This window comes from Pelecanus crispus, chromosome 1 (assembly GCF_030463565.1).
Source record: "Pelecanus crispus isolate bPelCri1 chromosome 1, bPelCri1.pri, whole genome shotgun sequence".
NCBI classification, from domain to species: domain Eukaryota; kingdom Metazoa; phylum Chordata; class Aves; order Pelecaniformes; family Pelecanidae; genus Pelecanus; species Pelecanus crispus.
Window position 1 is genome coordinate 158,469,783 of NC_134643.1, and position 20,807 is coordinate 158,490,589.

General features: G+C 42.7%; 1 protein-coding gene across 1 annotated transcript in view; it reads left to right on the forward strand.

Moving 5' to 3' along the window:
- The window catches only part of RASA3 (RAS p21 protein activator 3), a 142,027-nt gene extending 128,193 nt beyond the window's left edge, over positions 1-13,834 (forward strand). The window contains exons 19-24 of the mRNA XM_075727066.1: positions 3,654-3,760; positions 4,733-4,815; positions 8,306-8,517; positions 9,312-9,415; positions 11,211-11,394; positions 12,025-13,834. Coding sequence (XP_075583181.1) covers positions 3,654-3,760; positions 4,733-4,815; positions 8,306-8,517; positions 9,312-9,415; positions 11,211-11,394; positions 12,025-12,100 — 766 coding nt within the window. The 3' untranslated portion in view covers positions 12,101-13,834. The remainder of the gene's footprint in view (positions 1-3,653; positions 3,761-4,732; positions 4,816-8,305; positions 8,518-9,311; positions 9,416-11,210; positions 11,395-12,024) is intronic.
- Positions 13,835-20,807: the final 6,973 nt, after the last annotated feature.

Sequence of the window (20,807 nt, forward strand, 5' to 3'; positions counted from 1 at the left end):
GTAGGAAGATTCTTGTGTTGCTATTTCTACTCTCTGTGGCTACTATAGCTGATTTTAACATCTTTTCATTTGATTTAAACATCTTAATTTAAGTATGTTTTGAAATAAGTGGAGGAAAAAGAAGCCTGTAGAACTTAATTAGCACAGCTAAGGCAAAATAAATCAGCGTTGTGTTAAAATCAAGTTGATTATTTTTTTTTCTTCCTGAACTCCAGTGAGCAAAAGCTGTAAAATTCCACTGTGAAGGCAGATACTGAATATCTTAGTGAGGGCAAAGCCTGCAAATGGAATTTGCTTTTGCTGCCCTGAAAGATCCATATGCTAATCATCATCATGGCAATTTCGAGGAAAATTTGTGATGCACTTGGAACAGTTTCTAGTTTTAGTACCTTTCCTTTTTTTGGAAGCATGTTACATATGCCGTATTAGTTTTAGATACTAACTGTTGACATTTTTTGTGTTTCAAAACTAAGTTAAGATCATCTAAGTGCACTGTGGAAATAGCTTCTTTGAGCTGGGAAGAAGAAAGTAAAAAAATTCACATTCTTCTTGTCAGAGCTCAACTGCTGCTTGAAAGTAAGCTTTCATGGTAGCTCTAAGTCATGCAAAAATTAGGTTTTTGGTAAAAACATGGCTACCCCTTCCAGTTAACCTCTGCAGTTCACTCCTCTGATGAGCATCTGTCCCTAGAAGCAAGTTTGTCTGGTTTAATTCTGTACATTTGTCATTCTTTTGTTTTTGAAAATAAATGTATAGTTTGTAACATTTTCCCTCTAACTCTGAAACATTATTTTTTCTGCCTCTGTCTTTCTTTTGCTCCTGCCTGATTTTTTTCTGTCTTTTCTTGCTCGGCCTGTGGCTGCTGTTGTAAGGACTCTTAAACTAACAGTAAAGAAAGTTGATGGTAATAGTTCATGCAGGTAAGATGGTAGGGGCAGTTGGTGCTTTGCTGTAGCTACTGGCTGGCAGCGTGTCCTTCCTTTGCAGCAGTAGACTTGTTTGGCTTTAACTTCGGGGAGGGAGCACTCTGTTTCACGACCCTGAAATGCCTGTGTAAACCCAGCAGAGAACATTTTGTTACCGATTTCTTGATGTTGACCAACTCTTTTTTTTTTTTTTTTTTCCCCTTCCCTTCCTTAAAACAAAAACCTGCTGTAAATAGAGAATAAAGGACTTTTATCTGTAGGCAGAGGCTCCAAGAAGCACTGGGATTTGCTTAATATTCAGTGTATAGATCCCAGTGAACTCACTGGAAGTAAGAAGTGGCCATACATTTTCTAGGCACTTCCTAAGTAGAATTCATGTAAATTGTTCTCAAGATTAAGGAGTGGCCTTCAGCTGCCTATTTTTCCTGACATTTTGCATTATTGCCATGTTATATCATGGGGAGTGGGTGGGAATTTTCACAGCCTTTGATTTGATTCTTCTCCAGATTGATTGGCTGGTTAGTGTGGTTTCTGTTTGCCTTAGCAATGTTTTTGTTTGCTTTTGTTTTTTTAATTTATCTTTGCTTCTATTAAGAGTATCTAGATGGAAAGCTATAGCATATGTACTTTGGAATGAATGTACAGTACCAAAGATTAGTCACTGGCACTTCGGTTTGCAGGCATTGATCATGCCATTGCTGCTTAACAGCTGTCTGCCTGGTTCTTTCCAAAAGGAAGAAAATTAAAAGGAGAACTAGCCCTGCCATTCTTGTAGGTGAAAGGGGCATGCCGATGCTTCCAAGCGAGGCTAAGGCAGATCCAAACTCAGGTCTACCATAAACATGAGAAGAAACAGCATCTCCAACATCCAGCGCTGAAATGAGTTTCATCTTAGACTTTTTTTCCCTTTGTGCTTCTGAACGTTTGCTCCAACTTTGCACACATTCTGCAAACGTTAGAAACAAAGAAATCCTTTAAATTCACCTTGTAACTTCTGTGGCTTTGAATGCTTGTCACCTATCAGTGGGAAATAAAAGCACATTCTTCTTTGGCTATGTCAGCTATGAAGAACTTAAGAGCACATATCTAATTAGCTCTGCAGTATGGAGTTTGGATTTTTCAGAGGGAGGCTCTGTAGGAGTTTGCAGTTTTAAGTCACCTTTTAAGTGTTGGCCTGAGAAGGAAGAGAAACTAACTTGAAGAGCATATTGTCCAGCCCAAGGATATCTGCTCTTCCCTTGAAATTTGCCTTAACATTGAAATATGAAGGCTACCACCAGTGAGCCTGGTGATGACCTGAATCGTGGTTTCATTAAATATTTCTCAAGTAATCCAAGAATAAGGACCGAGACGGTATCTGCCTGGCCATTTTAAGAATGAGAGAGGTGTGTAACTATAACGGGTTTAAAAAAAATCTGTTGCCATATACAGTCCTTGTCAGCTTTGGCCCACACAACTTGTAATGGGCAGCAGGCACCAGCCCAGCTGGTTACAAAACAGTTAAAGTCTGAAGGAACTTGGGTTTCTGTTTGAGGTTTAAACAGAACTGCGGTTCGGTTGGATGCAATGTAGTTGTTTCTGACTGAAGATACCAGAAGCAAGATACCGTATTGGCTGTTCTAAGCATTTTAGCTCTGCTGGTGAAAATCTTCAACCAAATCATTCTCTGTTCTCTCTGTGTGCTCTTTGTGCTGTATAGATCCTTCCTACTTGATAAAAACTACTCTGTAGTAAGTAGTTTTTACTGGCTCCATTCTATAATTCTGTATTTGGCACAATAGTTAGTGTAATGTATAGAGTAGTTGTTTCAACTCTCTACTACATATGTATACACTTTTTTTCCCACCAAAAGTGATGCTGAGCAGTATGAAGTTGCTAGGGTTTCCAAAGTCACCTTGAAGCTTTTGGAATGATTTAGTGGTTGGGAAGATGGTGGATGCATCACAGTTTCTTGTGAGCTAATTCAAGTTTGAAATTAATTAAAACTGACAACTCACTAAATGAACACCTCTCCTCTGCCAAAAAAGGGGGGGGGATGAGAGGGTTCTAGCTTTCAGCCATCAGATTGCTTTGTATGTTATTGAAAACGCGTTTCCAACCACAGCATGAGTGTGCAATTGCAAATGGAGCTGTGGAACATCTGATTTTGTTTCTAGAGCTTGAGAGCGACTAAAGCATGTAAGGGTACAGTCCCTGTGCTCCAGAGGCCTTACATCTGCCTTCTAATTATTAAACATACCCTAAACATTTTGAACTTTCTTACAGCTTTAAAAAAAAAAAAGTTTGTGGAGTTAACAGGTCAAGCTTAGCAGAGCAGTACTAACCGTGTTGTGCCTTTTTTCTGCTGTAGTAGGAAACCATTTAGCTGGATTTGTAACTGAGGAAAGGGCACAAGCTGCAGTTCAGCTAACTAACTAGAGCCCCTATGTAGACTACAAGTCAAGCTGCATGTCTTGCCCCTTATCTAGATCTGGAAGAAGGACAGGCTTAACTAACAGATGCACTAAAGCTATCAAAGTGTGACTTTCCTTGCCTTGTCAAGACAAGGCCTCAATAATTAGAAAACACTGTATGTCCCCTCCTAAAGCTTCACAAGTGCCATCGTGGGGGTGTGTATATTTGTATAAATCTATATACATAAATACATATTTTATATGTATGCATATATTTATATGCATGTATATATAAAATCTGGTGTATTGTAACAACTGTTGTCCTGTTTACTAGGTTCATGATCAAGAGAGCACAAGGAAGAAAACGATTTGGTATGAAAAACTTCAAGAAGAGATGGTTTCGCCTGACAAACCATGAGTTTACCTATCAGAAAAGCAAAGGTAACAAAGGTTTGCCAGTCTTTTTTTGATACATTAAAGTGAAGGTTAAACATAAGGATTGTGTAAGAACAGAAGACTCGGATCTAGATCTCTAACTGTAGAAGGCACAGTGCAGGCAAGTCTGTCAGCCTGTATGTTCTTGCCCTTTTGGTTTTTTTTTAGTATGACTGTACAGACTGTTAGAGAAGCTTCTTGGATAGCACAGTACCCTATAAATTAGCAGAATATTTGATAATATTTGTCTAATATCAGTTATCAACATCATCTGTAGGATTCACAGTTACATAGTAGATTGTCAAAGGAAACAGAACTCAGGATACAAATACCTCACACTGCGATTTAGGTTTGTATCGAACATTCTGAGATGCATCTCAGCTTGTTCTCATAAATTCTGTAGCATTGGCACAACTGGCTGCAGTGGGCAGGGATTTTCCTGCAAGCTTTAGACTTGCAAAAATATGTTCACTTAATATTATCTAATACCAAGGGTTTTGCTTTTTGCAAATTGTTTCTGTCTGTTCAGTAGTACACAACAAATACCACTTCCTTCCATCATATAAATACACAGGGAGTGAGAAAAATAAGGAAACCTGTTCAGATCATGCCATTCATCATTTCACACTCAACTTTGAGATCTTACGTCACCACCATTGACCTATTTCAGTTGAGCTGACAGGAATGACTTCTTTCATTGTCACCTTCTCAGGAAATATACTGTGTCCTGCTGCAGTAGTCAGTTTCTAAGAGGTTTGCTAGCATAATGTGGTGCAGCTGAAAACAGAAATGAACTTAAGATAATACATAAGGACCATGCTAGTAAATCCCTGCTGAGTGAAAGATTTTTTTTTTTCCTTTTTCTGTGCCGTCAAAATGATCTTCAAAGGAACTGAATCAGCCCTTAAAATACGGGCAGAGGGTGAAGTTGAGTTGTGAATAAGTTGCTCAGTATCTGTGTGTGTGTGTGTTCTGCAGGTGATCACCCTCTGTGTAGCATTCCAATTGAAAACATTCTGGCAGTGGAAAGACTGGAGGAGGAATCCTTTAAAATGAAAAATGTAAGTAGGTCATCTTCATTAATTTACTTGTTAGGCTGGTCTAGATCCACCAGTCTAATCGCCTTTTTCCCTTTTGTAACCTGGATTGGGTTTCTGTTGAAAGATGTACAGCCACAGCTGCTTGTTCTGTATATAGTAGCAGGAGTTTCCAAAAGTACAGCCCATTCAGATTCTTAACAGTCAGCAGTCTTTGCGTTTCGTGATCTGCAGCACACTCAGTACTGACCACTGCTGATCAGCTGTCTGGGCTCCGTAATGTCAGACACAGGTAAGATAATCAAGTCCCTGCCCTTTCTGTCAGACCTCTCTGTTGGGAAGGAACTGGCTGCTTATAACTGTGAAGGATCACATCTTCTTTCTTAGCTGTCAGGGTTTCTTTATTGGTTAATGAAAGTGCGTATATACTCGGGTTAGGTCATGTGCCAAAACAACAACTGTGCTGTGCCATTATGGTTTAGCATTTTGATTGCCACATTAGTGAATAAAATACAGCTATATTTCTCATGCATGGAACACTACTGCCAACTTCTGTATGCAAGACATACCATCGATTGTGTAAGAACAGTTCTTGGACATCATCGGTTTAGGTGATGTTGGGAGCCTTTTTCATATTATTCTACCTGTGAAGATGAGTACAGTCCTTAAAAAGTTTTATTTAAAAATAAACAAAAAACCAGCTCAGTGTTTTCCAGTTCTAAACATGCATCTACTACAGACTTCTTCATACACATAAATGATTGTGACTTTCAGCTTTTCTGCCTTTAAGTCTTTCCTGCCATCTACACTGCTTGTGGACACCACGCAGGGCAGTGCTCAAACCTGCCGTAGATATTAGGTTCCTCAAACAGCACTTTAACAAAGTGAAATACAATGCTTGATGGCTCAGTATTTTCTCTGTTTCGGGTATTATTTTGGTAGCATATCTCTCTCTCTGTTAAAAGGTGGAATAAGTTTCAGTTCACTTGCTTCTAGAGCACATCTTCATTGTACTGTATGTGGCTCTGGTGTTTATAATTCACATTAACTACATAGGCAAAAGCAACCAAGCTGCAAAATAATTCTCAAGCTATCAGAAGGCAGCTGTAACATATGATGAACTGTTGCCAACTGAACTCTGCAAATTAACTGATTGAACTAAAAGCAGCCACGCAGTTGAGAGAAAACTTACTGTGTGTGGAGAGGAGCTGATCTAATTCTGATCAACTCTTCAGTGACAGCAGTCTTTAACTTATGCTGAGTCTACTGGGCTAGAATGCATCCAAAATATCTCTTTATGGTAAAGATTTATTACAGGAAAAACACCCCTTTATTGTTAACACCAGAAACTGTGGGCTATTTTGGTTGCTTAAATTCATTGTTACCTAGGAAATGAAGGTGACTACATCCATTCTGGAAAGTAAGGTTCAGAGTCTTTCCATAAGCAGTAGAAAATACCAGTATCACCTTCCTGTGCTAATATATTCCCATTTATCTTGCCATGCATAAATAGAATACTGCAGCAAGAACAGAATTCTCAAAACACCATAGCAGATGTATTTGTGATGGATGTTCCATTGTGGTTGCTAAGTGTGATTAAAGATCCACATTTTCTATAAATACTCTTTATGTATCTGTGCTCTGAATTGCACCAAGTGTGTCTTCCTCACTCCTGATAAATCTGCCTGTCTGGCTGTAAGGCCAGTAGCCTTCACCTTCCTTAAGCACAGTTTGGGAGGCGTGAGGGTGGCTTTAAGTATTGCTCAGGTCTTCTGTGTTGTTTGAGAAGCAACTGGTGGTTTTGGTAGAGTAAAGGTCTTGCACCCACTTGAAATTCTTGGCTTAGTTGTGGGCTTCACAGTAACAGTTGCCATGTGTTAGTTCACTTAGGTTGGTATCCTCTTACACAAAGCCACACTCCTTAAATCTGTTCCTTTGTTGTAATGCAGAAGGCTCCATTTACGCCAGCAGGACATTAAAATTCTTTTCGCTGTAGTTCTGTGTTTAACGGAGGGTTGAGCTGCATGCTCCTGTCTTCCTCGTTCCTTCCTTCCCTATTCCCCAAACTCAATTTGCCAGTTATGTCCTGAAAAGTTTTATTAAAAGGACTGTCTCTTTGGTGTCTGTTTTGGCAGTGCTGGACTGATCACACCAGCAGCTCCTACGCTGCTCTTCTGTGTTGTGCATTTCTAATTAGTGTCTGATATCTATAACGATACTAAATCCAGGGAAATGACTGTTGGAGCTTTCCCTTTCCTGTTAGAAGAGACATCATAATTAAACTCTTTGTTCACAAATTAGAAAGTATATTTGCAAGCTGTTTTAAAGGATGTGCACCTGAAAGTGTCACAAGGGAAGAAGCGATTGCACCTGGTGACAGTTTGCAATGTTCTCCTGACCAGCTAGGTGCAGAATTTAGGTCAATGTTTCAGGTCTTTGTAATAGACAAAAGTGAATTTCGGTTTGGGGGGGGCTTTTTTTTTTGGTGCCTCTTTGTTTTTCTTTTTAAAGTAGCACAGAGAAACCAGCTGTTTGGAAAAATAATATTCCACGTGATATAGGCAGTGTAATGTCTAATGATTTGAATAATCAAATGAAGAAGTAGAGGAGGAAGGATAATTTAGGAATACCTGAGAGAGAGAGGAAAACCCATTACAATTAAGTATTTGCAGAAGGAATGAAGGATAGAGGAAATTAAGATGGTTGACATTTGCCTTTCCAAAATTTGCAGTTAAGATCACTAACTTGAGTTTAGTTATCTTCAATGCATGATCAGTATAATCAAGCAATAAGGCTGTACATCAGAAACTTGCTTCTTGAGAGGAGGAAAATAAATGCGATTGTGCCATTTTAGGTTGCAGGCTGTTTTGAACAGGCAGGAGAGCTCTAGTTTAGATTTTTCAGCGCCCAAGACATAATGCAGAATTAATGTGTAATTATTTGAACCACTGTATGGCGATTAAAGAAAAACTGTGTTGCTGTGATTTGCTAGTAGCAGCTATAGTGCAGAAACGTGGAAGTTATTAAAAGGAAAGAATCATGCTGAGATATGTGTTAAAAAGACTAGAGAGATGGCAATGTTAAAAGCTAAAGCTGTCGCTGAGGTGGGATCCAAACTCCTGTTTTTCTCTGTTCTGCCCCCTGCTGACTAGCATTTCCTTTCAGCCCTGCGTTGGGTCCTTCTTGTCAGCCTTCCAAAACTTGGAGGTGCATCATTACTAAAATGGCATCCCTGAGGCCAACAACAAATCTTGTTGAGGCCCAACGAGCAAGTTGATATTAGCTGTTTGTAAATCATCTCCTACAGGGACAGTATCTTACTCCTTGTACTACGTGAAAGGTCTTGTTGTTTTAAGGGCACACTTGCTGCTTGCTTTTGTGTTGAGATGTATTTATTGGTGCGTTCTTTTAGTATGCTGTGGTTTTCCTTTAATAAATCATCGGTCTGAGCCCAGTCTTAGGTTCACCGACTCATTCTGGTGGTTTATTCTGTGGCTTATTTCCTTATTTGCAGATGTTCCAGGTGATCCAGCCTGAAAGAAGAGTCTTGTATATCCAAGCAAATAATTGTGTGGAGGCCAAGGACTGGATTGATATCCTCACCAAAGTTAGCCAATGCAACAAGAAGCGCCTCACGGTTTACCATCCCTCTGCCTATCTTAATGGCCACTGGCTTTGCTGTAAAGCTACTGCAGATAATACTCCTGGCTGCACACCCTGCACAGGGTAAGGATAGGTAATATGCTGTTGGTCTAAGTATTGCCAGGGGTATGTGCGTCTCTGCAGTGTGACTTGCAGGTATGCAATTACCAGGAAGATCTGGCAGGTATGCAGGCATTGTGTTTTCAAAGGCCATCTTTATTGTTATTTTTGATACTGTCAGTATCTGCATAGCTTGGTGAAAATGTTGACATTTTTAGAGCTCAAGACATTGATAGGAGTTGACTGTGGGATAAGATACTTTGGTTCTGATCATCTGTCATTAGTAAAAATGTCAGAAATCCCTTCAACATCCTATTTGTAAATTCCTGAAACAGACAATCATCTGCTTTTAGATTTAATTTTAAACTGATCTTTTCCTAAGGGGCCCACTCATGCTCTCTGTTGAATCAAGAGGTACTGTCTGGTTTGTAGGAGACTCTTTTCATCTAAAATGAGAGAAACAACAAGTCTGTAGTGGTAGTCTGTACTGGTAATTAGTCTCAGAATATAAGACCTGGACGGTTGGGAGTTCAGTGCTTTGGCTCCTCCATCTGGTTATAGCAGACTAATTCACCAAAATGTCTGGATGCTGATACAGTCCTCTCAAGTCAGAGTGAAAGCGTGCTGGATAAATCTAGGCATAAAGAAGTTTGAACTTGTCTACCTTTTGGGAAGAATAGGAAGTTTTGAGTTTCATTATATACAGTCTGTTGGCTTTCACAAGTACTCACTTTTGCTTTCATCCTCATTAAGTGCTTTTTGTGCCGTAATATACTGTTTAGCCTATAACTTCTGCCTCTCTTCCTGATGCCTTACAGAGGCCTGCCAGCAAATATACAACTGGATATAGATGGAGATAGAGAAACTGAGCGCATCTACTCTCTTTTCAACCTGTATATGCCAAAATTGGAGAAAATGCAAGGTGAGGATGGAAGATCATTGTATCTCCAATACACTTAGCAAGGCAAAAATACCTGTGAAAAATTGTCCTAGCTAGACCAGCCTTGTGAATCACATCCTAGAACACAGTGGCCGTTATTTGACTTGTTTCCCCTTCTGCTGACTTGAGGCAGTTGTGTGAATTATTTTTGGTGCAGCATGCAGTCTCATAGTCTGTACAAAGTTCTTTGCATAATAAACAGTTGTTTGAAATAGTCTTAACCACAGCATCCTAAAATAGCATAGGCACAGAGCATTGCTTGGATGCTCTGAATTGACGAATCAGAGCATGCACTAAACCAGAAGTTTACTGATCCTGAAAAGAAGCACCAGCAAAGTTGAGGTTTCAGTGGAACATGGTTTTGTGTTACCAGAAGTCATGTGCACATTCCCTGATTCAGACCCCAAGAACAGGCTGGATACAAATGGTTTCTCAGGAAGGCTCTTTCGGAATTACCAGCGAAAGATGACCTGTGGATGTCTGTGAAATGTTGAAAAGTGAAGTTTGGGCTAGGAAACCCTCAGGAGCTGAAGGGAGCAGAGATGTGACATGAAGGATAACAGAAAGAAGAGACAGCAGAGGAAGTTAGTACTAGTAGGCATGCCAAGAAAAGTATCCGGTGTACATGGTGCCAGACTTGAAGTCCCAATTTAGCACAAGGAGTGGCAGGGAAGCCTTCACTGTGGCACTGATCTTTAAATAGGACTTTATTTTATAATATAAGATAAGCCAGTGGTGTCAAACACACAGATTGGAAAGCACTTTAATCCATTCCTGGCTGCCGTGCAATTGCAAACTTAAGATCCCCACCACTTCCGAGCCGTCTGAACCAATGCCCAGCTTTCCCCTGTTCCGAATCCTCACTGCCAGAGCCAGCATCGAGTTTCAGTGTCGAGGAAAAGGACGCAGGTCTGGCGCAGACAGTGCAGCAAGGGGAAGGTAACTCGAAAGCTGAGACTGAGACAGCAGTAAAGCTAGAAAGCTAGGGAAAAATAGAGACAAAGTAAAATATTCTCTCTCCCCTTCTAACACACTCAGCTACAATGCAGAAGTAGATCACATGATCAGTCTGTTGCAGATGTTCATGCGTAATCAGTGTCCTGATCTCTTAGCCAGGAAGGCTCCCTGGTAAGATAGGAAGGTAGTATGACTTGATCCTTTTTAGGATATGTACTTAAGCAGGCAGCCAGGCAGTAGTCATGACTTATGCTTATTGTATGAATCTTTTAGGGGTAATGTGGTAAAACACCTTACATGACTACTTCAACCTGTAATGGTTTTGAATTCAGTCTGTTGTGCAGTCCTGTACTTGCTGCTTAGCTGCTGCCTGGGGATGGAACCTGTCCTTCTCACAAGTGAATACTTGACTTCGTGCAGTGCAACCCTGCAGCACAGCAGCAGAGTTAGGCCTGTGTCAGAGTTCCCAAAGTGTGTGCATGGGGTACTGCTAGTGCTAATTGAGATGAAGGCATTGCCTGTGCAGCAAAGGACAGCTTTGCACCAAGCCAGGAGCAGCTGCCAGCCTTGCTTCCCTTTCCTTATGAGACAAGGAGGAGGGGACGGGCATGGGACAGCCTCTGTGCCTACCAACAGCCCAGCAAAAGGACAGGGAACTCCTGCTGCTGTTGCTGTTGCTGTCAGCCACAGTTCTGTGGTGGTCATATGGAAGCAAACCAAGGAACTCTATGAACCCCAGACTGAGTATTTTTAGTCTGCTTGTCTCACTTTTTTCCCCCTGCCTGATACCTATTCCCGTACTTCGTTTTTTTTCCCCCAGAGGCCTGTGGCAGCAAATCTGTGTATGACGGACCTGAAGAGGAAGAATATTCTACATTCATCATTGATGACCCTAAGGAGACATATAAAACACTAAAGCTGATTATTGAAGGCGTTGGAACTTTAGAGCAGGAGCATGCTCAATATAAGAGAGATAAATTTAAGAAGACAAAATATGGAAGCCAGTAAGTACAATGGGTTGCCCAAACAGGGGAGCAGTCCTGGGAAATAGTATTTCCCTTGCTTATGTTCTGGCCTGCACCATATTAATGTTCAAAAAAGATCCTGCAAATACATACAAGTAGGTTGTGACTTAGGAGTGATATCACAATATTTTAAAGGAGTGTAAGGAATTTTTAAATGCTTATTTTTTAATGCAGTTTCATTCGTAAAAATAAGTGGGGGGGTTGGTTTTGGTTTTGTGGTTTGGGTTTTGTGGGTTTGGGGTGTTTTTTTTTTAATTTTGAACCTGTGCTTGTGGAATGAGGAGTAAATACCAGAAGATAGATGTACTTACCAGCTTATTTTAGAGTGTTGGTTTAAATATAGGGAGAGTGGCTGATACAGCCACATGACTGTATTTTGTGTACACATTAAAGGAACATTCTGCGCATGGCTGACAAAAAAGAGGATCAATTCAATCAGTCAGGTCTTCCAGTTCAAGTAAGATGCAGTTTTATCATTACAATTACAACTTTGAAAATCAAACTTAGGGAAAAGGTTTTGTCTGTTCCCTTTCCATTCTGAGATTTTGATGTCCTGACAGAAAATTCTGTGTATCGTACTTTTTCCTTTTTTTTTTTCTTTTCTTTTAGAGAACATCCCATTGGTGACAAGAGCTTCCAGACGTACATCAGGCAGCAGTCGGAGATCTCAGCACATTCCATATGAAGTGCAAAGGAAGTCACAGGACAACGCTGAAGGGTCGATCAGTGAAGCTAAATAGCAAAACAAAAGGGAAGCCACACATGTAGCAAAATGTATGGATAAGTGTCAAGCTTACAAACTTTGAGACTTGCTAAACGTATTCTCTTTTCAAGAAACTGTTATAATAGTTGCTATGCACTTTATTCATCTGGCTATTGACAGATGATAAAACTCTGCCTTCTAGGCAGTTGTTGTCATGTGTATTTTTAAATTTGCTTTGGTTTCTTGGAATCTAGTGATCAGTTCAATGATCAAGGTGTGTGGACTTCATCTTGACAACTCCAATGCAATTCCTTATGTTTCAGAAACCAAGCGTGCTGCTAATATGCAGCATTTTCTAGAATGGTTGTTTGTTACTGTTTTTTGTTCCAGATTAATGTATATTATGTCACCACCCCTGCGTGCTCTCTTAGGAAAAGCTTAGTAACACTCTACTTTTAATGCCTGCATTTAGAAAAGAAGCAGAGAAAAAACCTCTGGTGTAATCTCTTGTGTTGTAGCTTGTATTCTGAGCAGGCCAAGGAGCAGGCCTTTTGTTTTTACAGCAGCATAATTTTTGCTAAATGTGCACAGTTTTTAATAGAAATTCAGATCTGAATGGTACTCTTGATATTTTTGAGATACAAAGTCATTTCTCCAGCCGCATTCAGCAGACTGGTTTTGAAGATGCAATCTCAGCAGTATAATAAAACTGACTCTCATAAATATGAGTGAGAAAGGAATGAACTTATGTCAAAGCTACGTGTCTCTTATGCAGTCCAGTGAATGGTAATCTTTGAAAGTCTGCCAACTGAAAGGCAAGGTAAGCGGATTTTGATGACCTTTTACCACCACAGCAAGAAGGACGAATAGAACACGAGTCTGGCAGCTGAGACACACTGACTCCCAAGCACAAAAGCTGTCAAGATGGGTTTTCTCTGAAAGGATGTTTAAGCACTGGAGTCCATGCTATCCTAATACCACTTGTTTTTCTGGAAAATAGATTTCTACTTTTCCAAAAATGTTTTTAAATACTTTTTTAAAGAGACTTGTTAAAGGATATTTAGTATATTAACACGCATAATGGTAACTTGTTAATATTCTGAGAGTAGTGAAAATGGAATGAGCTGTGTATCTCACAAATACCAACAAAAGACATTAAGGAGAGGAATAAAGATCTGCTAAATATAAGATATGTATTTATGTATGCTGTTTAGTTGTACACCGTAACTTTCCTCTGTATTAGGGTCTGATTTGTAAACATCTAGCTTTGATGGCACGGAAGCCTGCATGATGGACTTTAAGCTTCTGTGGGGTGGAAGCTAGTGTTGGTTTAAAGCTGAATTGGATCAGAAAGCATTGAACTACTAGTTTCATGTGAAGATATCTGTATCTTCGCTTAAAATGTTACAGAGTAACTCTTAACTGTGTCCTCATTGCATCTGACATGATTTAAGATGGCTGAAGTACTTTGCCTCTGTTTGTTAGTGATGCTCTTAGGAATGAGGTTTGTTTTTTGTTTGAGTATATAGTAGACCACCTCCTAGTAGACAATAAATGATCTTTTATTCATCTTCACCCAGCAGATTGGGGAAAGGGAAGTAATGAAGCATTGCAGAGATGCATTTTGGACTCCAAGCTTTTAGCTGCCATGAACTGCAATTTTTAACATGTATTTGTAACTTAATATTGTTTATAAAATACTAATTACCTGTAATGTGTGTTCTACTTGCCAATTAAAAGGAATGTTTTATTTCTGAAAACTGTGTGCACATTCGGAGTCTGTTTAGATTCACAGTGGCCACCAGGGTGCCTGTTGGCACAGTATCTGCTATTCAGAGTTGCACCATGGATGGGGGTCCTTGTGAGTGTCAGCTAATCTCTGTTGGGGCTGCCAAGTCCCATCCCCGCTCCTCCTCCCATCCCCACCCCTTTCTTGGATCACCATTGCACCCGTGGGACTCTGCAGTGAACCAGATTGGGCACCTGAGCCAGCCACAAACTACTCTAGCAAAGAAAGCAGTTACTGCTCGCCTACATCAGCCTTTTGAACTGGTTCCTTGTGCTATTACACAGCTGTTGCTGTGGGTGGGGTGAGTCCATGTTGAAAGGACAGGAGGAAAGAGTTGAGAGCACAGCACCCCGCATGTAGATTGGCTCATGACCCTGGGGAACCACCACCCTTCTGAATAGGGCCTGTTCTGCGGCAAAACCTTGGGCATGCTGAGGTTCCTGCAAGTCAGTCTTCTGGAGCTTAACCAGTTCTTTTTTGGGTACTCATGGACTAAGCTTTGGCTCTGAGGCATTGTGTGACAGCTGCACTCACCGGTTGCGTTGGGGAGTGTTTGCAGGAAGGCCAGGCGGTAGCCCGTCTGGGATAGAAAGCTGTTGACCAGCTCATTCCGTGTGTGTTAGTCTAGCTCAAGTTAACTCCTGCCGCTGTATTGGGTGTCTCTGTCACTAGAACACAGGCGTGCATTTCTGAGAAACTTCTGGAGAAGAGCTTCTGCAGGCATGCTCTAGCTGAGTGACAGTTGTGGTTTGACAGGTAGACCACAGCCAGGAAAGAAAACCAAGCTGATGGTGGAAGACACATCACCAGTGTCTTGGTGAAGGTGAACTTGACCACAACTATACAAGCATGTGTTTTTGCTGAGGAATTGTAAACCTTGTTTTAAAAACAAAAGTAAGATGAGGTAGTAAACTGACACAGGATTTGTAAGAAATGAGCAGAGTTAAATGCAAAATGACTATAACACCATTCCCAGGTCTGTCTCCTTTCCACTCGATCTCACCCAGTGTATACAATAATTTTGTTTTCCTGCTAACATGTCTTAGCTTAAGTCAATAGGAAATCTTTGAAAGCTGTTTTTCTTACGGTGTAACTTTAATTAACAGGGTTGGGGGCTGGGGGGTTGTGGTGGTAAAACTGGGCTTCTGCTACTTGCTTAGTGTCTGTCTCCTGTCTGTCTGCGGCATATGTTTCTGATGTTATCTTCAGAAATACTTGGCAAATCCTGCCCACAAGACAGATGACTTGATAGGGACACTTGGGACAGCATCCCTTATATCTGGAATGAAGAAAATAATATTAAAAAAAGAAAAAAAAAAAAAAGCATAGCCATAAGTAAGCATGTGAGGTCACTTTTCTTTCTTTCTCTATCCCAGCCTGAAAGGCAAGAAAATTATTTCTGACAGAAAAAAAATTAAGAAGCCAAGGTGTTCTCTCCTGAGACTCCTGGTGCCAAGGAAGATCCTGGTGCCTGTTTTCTCCCTCACTGAACCAGCGCGCTAGGGCACGGCTGACCTGGCGACAAGACCCGAGTGGCCCTGGTCTGTGTCCGTTCCAGTTCAAAGGAGGTGGTGTCTCTGGCCAGGCAAATGTCTTTATGCATTTCAGAAGAGTTCAGACTGGGAGATTTGGCTGTGAAACTGCACACCCGAAGTCAAGATTCCTGTTAAAGTTTCCTAAGGCAATGGGCGTGAGTTTAGCTGACAGATAAAAATCTTGTGTGTGTGTGTGTTTTCTAGGTGGATGCAGCAGAGATGGAGAGCTGCTGCTGCAGTGATGACAAATCACTGTGAAGGTCTTTTCATGCTGTGGCTGTTGTGTCTGAAGCTGTGCTGGGATGCAGCATTTGGGCAGCAGGAGCGACAAGCCTTGCAAGTGCCAGTGATGTCTCAAAGCTCTGTTGGCACCAGTGGCACTTGGTTCTTCACCCTGTAAGATTTTAATGAGGTCTGTGTATGGATGAGAGCGTTGAAGAACATGGTTCTTGTCCGGAAATGTTTCCTTGTAAAAATTGCCAAATGGAAAAAAAAGAAAAGCACAACGTGCCATGGGCATGGCATGCAGGTAATGCAGAGAGCACCCAGGGCCCACCACACCCTTACAAGGCTCATGGGAGTAAGTGTCAGCAACTGCCATCTGAGAAGCTCTGAGAAATTGGTGAGAACGTCTGTCTACACGAGAAGCTGATTTTGGGGCTAAGGCGGCTGGCTGTGCGACACAGCTGTCTGAGGCACATGAACGTCGATATGATTCCCATCTCCATCCCTTCTCTGCAATACTCCACGCAGTTTCAAGGAGGTCATTTCAACTTGTAATTCTCTAAGCATGCTTATAAAGGACTCTGTGAGAAGCTGGCCTGGATAGCAGGAGAACGCGTGAGCCCTGCCAGTCCCCGTTACTAGCTCCAGGAAATGGGTGCCACGGGAGGACTCTGACATAGGGCAGTCATGGACTGGGACTGATGCTGAGCAGTGCTTGGAGGTAAAGAACAGCATCTTCCCACGAGCCACCTTCTGTATTCATTACAGCTGGAGACAAAGGCTAGCAGGCTGACTGGAAAAGACATTTCTTTCCGGCTCTGAGCTAAAGTCATTAAACAGTAAATAAATTATTCCAAAGCTCAAGTGAGTACCGAGGAAAAGAAGATTTTAAGACCAAAGTGCTGTATTCCTACGTGTGTAAGATTCTGGATCTGGACTGTGTAAGAAAAGACTGGAAGGAGCCATCAGGGAGCAAATAGTTGTTCTGGGTTCCTAAAACAAACTAAAATAAAACAGGATCCTAGGAGATTCATCCTAAGGATGGAAACCAGCCCTCTTAACTTCTGAACACATCACACATGCCTTTCTGTTTCAATTCCTATTTCTCATCTACTGCTCCATTTGAGTCACCCTAATTTACCCGAAATGTTCAAATCGTTGGGTTTATCTTGTTTGCGCATAACTATTACTTTTAACCACAAAGTTGCCTGGCGTTAGCAGGTTTGCCTGCAAAGTTAATGTGGATGTGTTGATTAAACAAAAGGCTCACCAGCAGCCTGGGCTAAGTGTAAAGAACTTTTAAATGGTAAAAAGTTTTACTAGTTTGAAAACATTGCTATGCTGAATCTTGCCAAAAACATACCCCAGATGTACACAGTTCTAGTTAATGTCGAGGGCAAATTCTCTCCACAAGTGTGGGGCCTGTATGGTGTCTGACTAATTTTACTAAATTCACTCAACATCTTTAAACTCTGTCACAGTTGCACTGTTCTGCCCTAAAGCTGTCAAAAGGAAATATGTTTTTTATTATTCACTTGAGGCCACAACAAATGTACTGCCTGGATATTGACTCTTACATGAAAACAAGTAAGTCTTGATAGAGGTGACAATGGTACACAGGGTTGCCATCAGCTACCAGAGGTATGAATAAATAAATGTATTTGATTAAGAAAGGCGCTTTGGATAAGTGTAGCCATGTATTTCTCTGGGGATGAAAACTAAAACTGTAGTCATCATGTTTTTGTAGAGAAATCTGCTGACACGAATAAAGGAAGGGAATTTCATGAATTACAGGGGAAGAAAAAGGGAAATAACTCACTTGATGAAAACAGAATCTGTGCACAAAGAAGGCCACCATGAAACACCTTGTGTTTTGCTTTCTTTAGCAAGTTTTTCTGTGTTACAGCTCAGCTATAATTCCTACTTCTCATCCCCTCCAGAAGCCATCCTCTGGCAGACATGACATCCTATTCCCGTGATGGGAATGATTGGAGAGGCTCACAGCTGAGAAAAGCAACTTTAAAAATAGTCAGGCTCATCTGTGATGTCTGGAGATGCAAATGCTTCGCCTCCCGCTGAGCCATGGTGTTATGAGGACAACCCCATGGTATGTTTTCTTTGGTGGTAAAGCCCCCTTAAAGAGATTCCTGCTCCCCCGCCCTGGCTGTGGTTCAGCATCCCATTAATAGCATTGATGCAACTGAATTGGTGAAATAATTGGGACCTGGTAAAAGAGGGGGAGATTTTGGAAAAACCTGGACCATCTACCTGACCAGGTTTACAGCAGTCTCACAAACGCTTGCCTCAGCACATCTGATGAGGTGGGGACAAGCCACTCCAGACAGCTTTGCCACCAGAGTGTATGCGTCTCCTAGCTATGCTCCAAATCCATTTGCTTCCAGCACCATACCACCTCATGCTCCCTACTAAAATCGCTGATGCACAGCGCCATCTGTGATACCACCTTCTTCTGAAGCCAGTATCACCTGCATATGTCTCCTCCCCCCCCAAAATGCACTATTGTTTAGGTGATCCCTGTCCCCATCTCTTGTGTTGTCTACGTGGGCAGCCCCGTGGCTGCTCAAGGGTCCTGCTGTCCTTCTAGCATGAGAACCAGGCAAAAACAGAGAGAAATTCAGCTCCAAGACCAGGCTCTTCCTGCTGGCACAGTACCATGTTCCCTCAGGGTTCACCAAGGAGCTGGACCTGCGATAGTTGCTCCGGCACTCTCCCCACCAGCTCTTTGCTGCCTTGAATTCCCCTGGTGAAGACTGCCACAGGCTCAGAGGCAGGTTTCCCACTGGAGAGCTGGGCCTGAACCTCGTTTGTCTGAAAAATGTCATCCTTTTTTTACTCCAGAGAAGTCCCCTTGGCATAATTTCTATTGAAGGTGGCAGGAAGGGGGAATGGTAAGCAAAAAGCCCTCGAACGGAGTAGTTTGGAGAACCCTCTGAGGGGACTTGGCACTGATTCTCAGCAGAGGGTAGCTGGTGCCCAAGTTATTTTGGTGTCAGAAAGAGAGAGCTGATGCTTTCGCTTTACTTAGAAGTTGCGAGTGCAGAAGAGAGGGGGTGAAGAAACTGGCAGGCCTGGGCAGGTAGTATCAGCCAGTCGCATTAAGAAGAGGAAGGCATGGGGGCTGGAGGAAGGCAGGACCCATCCTCCTGGGCTGGAAGGGACCAAGTGCCCTGGTGTTTGAGAGCCTGCTCGGCTCTTAGGGTGGGACCTGACACAGTCGACGTAAAACAAGAGCCGAGAGGCCTTGGGCAGGCTCAAGCAGAAGAATGAGAGCTGGTTTTGCCCACCAGGCTCCCAAAGCCAAAGTTGAACGATGCTCCCTTAATCAAGCTGTTCAGTAATTCATTTCCTCTGCCTGTTTCTCCTCCCTAAGCACTTCCTGCCGTGAGGAAGAGCTGTTGGTTTCTGTTGTGTTCCTCAGAACAGCACCTGGGTGAAAACGCGGTGAGCAACCACACAGCCCTGTGTGCGTGGACCACCTGCAGCTGCCTGGGGCCAGCGCGGAGGAGAGCGGGGCACTTCTCCCCTGGCTCCCTGCAGGTAGGTGCCACGGAATGGGGCTGCTCGGAGTCCTTCCAGGCTCTGCAGGCAAGGTTGCTCTGCCTGACGCAACTTCATCTGCCAGTCCTTCCTGGTTGTTCCTGCCCTTCCAAAACTGTCCCCATCTCTTCTCCCTGGCTGGCGCCAGCACCCCTTGCCTCCACCCACCCCTGCTTCCCAGCACCTTCCTCTTGTCCCAGTTGCCAGGCCCAGCCTGCTGCCCCTTCCCATGTCTCAGACCTCTTGTTCACCTCTGCCCTAGTCCTGGTTGCCATCACTAATTAAAGAATCACTGAAAGACTCTGTGTGGAAGGGACCTCTGGGGCCCACCTCATCCCACCTCCCTCTCAGATCAAACAGATCTTTTGACCGCCCCTGATGGTACCTCTGTCTGTGGGGCAGCACCGCTTGGTCAAGGAGGCCGCCTGGGTGGTGATACAACATTGCAGCGGAAGAGGAATGGAGCTGGTGACCTCTCTGTGGAATATTTTTATTTTTTCTTCCCTTCCAAATACAATAACCGTGGTGCTGCTTGGAGCTGATGGGGTGCAAAGAGAAGTATTTCCGTGCCATAGGCAATTGTGCGAGCATCCTTGTCTGTAAAAACTCACTCATCTGAATATTTGTATGTAGTAGGGGGTGAGTGTTCAAAAACTGAGACTAAGAGCTTTGAAACTGCACTAATCAGAAGTGGGTTTTCTTTCGCAGGGGATGGGAAATGATGTTCTACTGAGTATGTTCATATAAAACTCTTACAGCACTGTTTGAATGTCACTTAACCAGGCGATTTCTGATGTCTCGTTGACATCCACAGGAAGTAAGATCTGTATTCCGAATTAATTCAATAACAGCTATAAGACAAAGAAGATGGGATCGGTCTCTCCAAATGCAGATGTCTACTGTGTAGATGCTGACATTTCAGTTACTCATTCAGCCTCCTTTAATAGTTGGGGGAGAGAAAGAGGCCCCTCTAGAGTGTGACTCACAATTTAGATGTCTACCCTAGGATGAAATTAATAAAACCCTAAAAATTTCCAATTCCCTTCTGTTGACAGCAAGGAACCCGGCATGATTGCTTCCAGCATGTTGAGCTTATGGTAAGATATCTAAAGCTGGTGAGGCGAACGCCACCCAGGGTGACAGGAGAGAAGCCCGGCTGCCGTGATGTGCGTTGTCGCTCTTCTCTACTCACCCTCCTCGTTGCAGCCGTGATTTTCTTGCAAGCCCTGGTTCTCCTCACAGGCTTTTTCCCTCCCGCCTTGGGTGCCGCAGGGTCGGTCATGCCGCTAGGTGGGGGTGCTCTCATGCGGGATCCGTCCCTCAACCCCACAGCACTGCTCAGCCTGCCCTCTTTTGCAACCATCCCAACCAGGCGAAGCTCCTGAGCTCTTTTCTGTGGGCACCAGCACTGGCTCTGTGCATTACTGGCTCAGCTGGTGCCGCACGATTGACCCAGATGGGGTGCGAGAGCAGCTTGGGTTCCCACTGAGCTTGCCAGAACACACTCTGCAGGCTTGAACCAGATTTTTGTTCTTCTTGCTGTGGCGGGACAGGACAGCACCTGGTAAGGTACAAAGCTGGA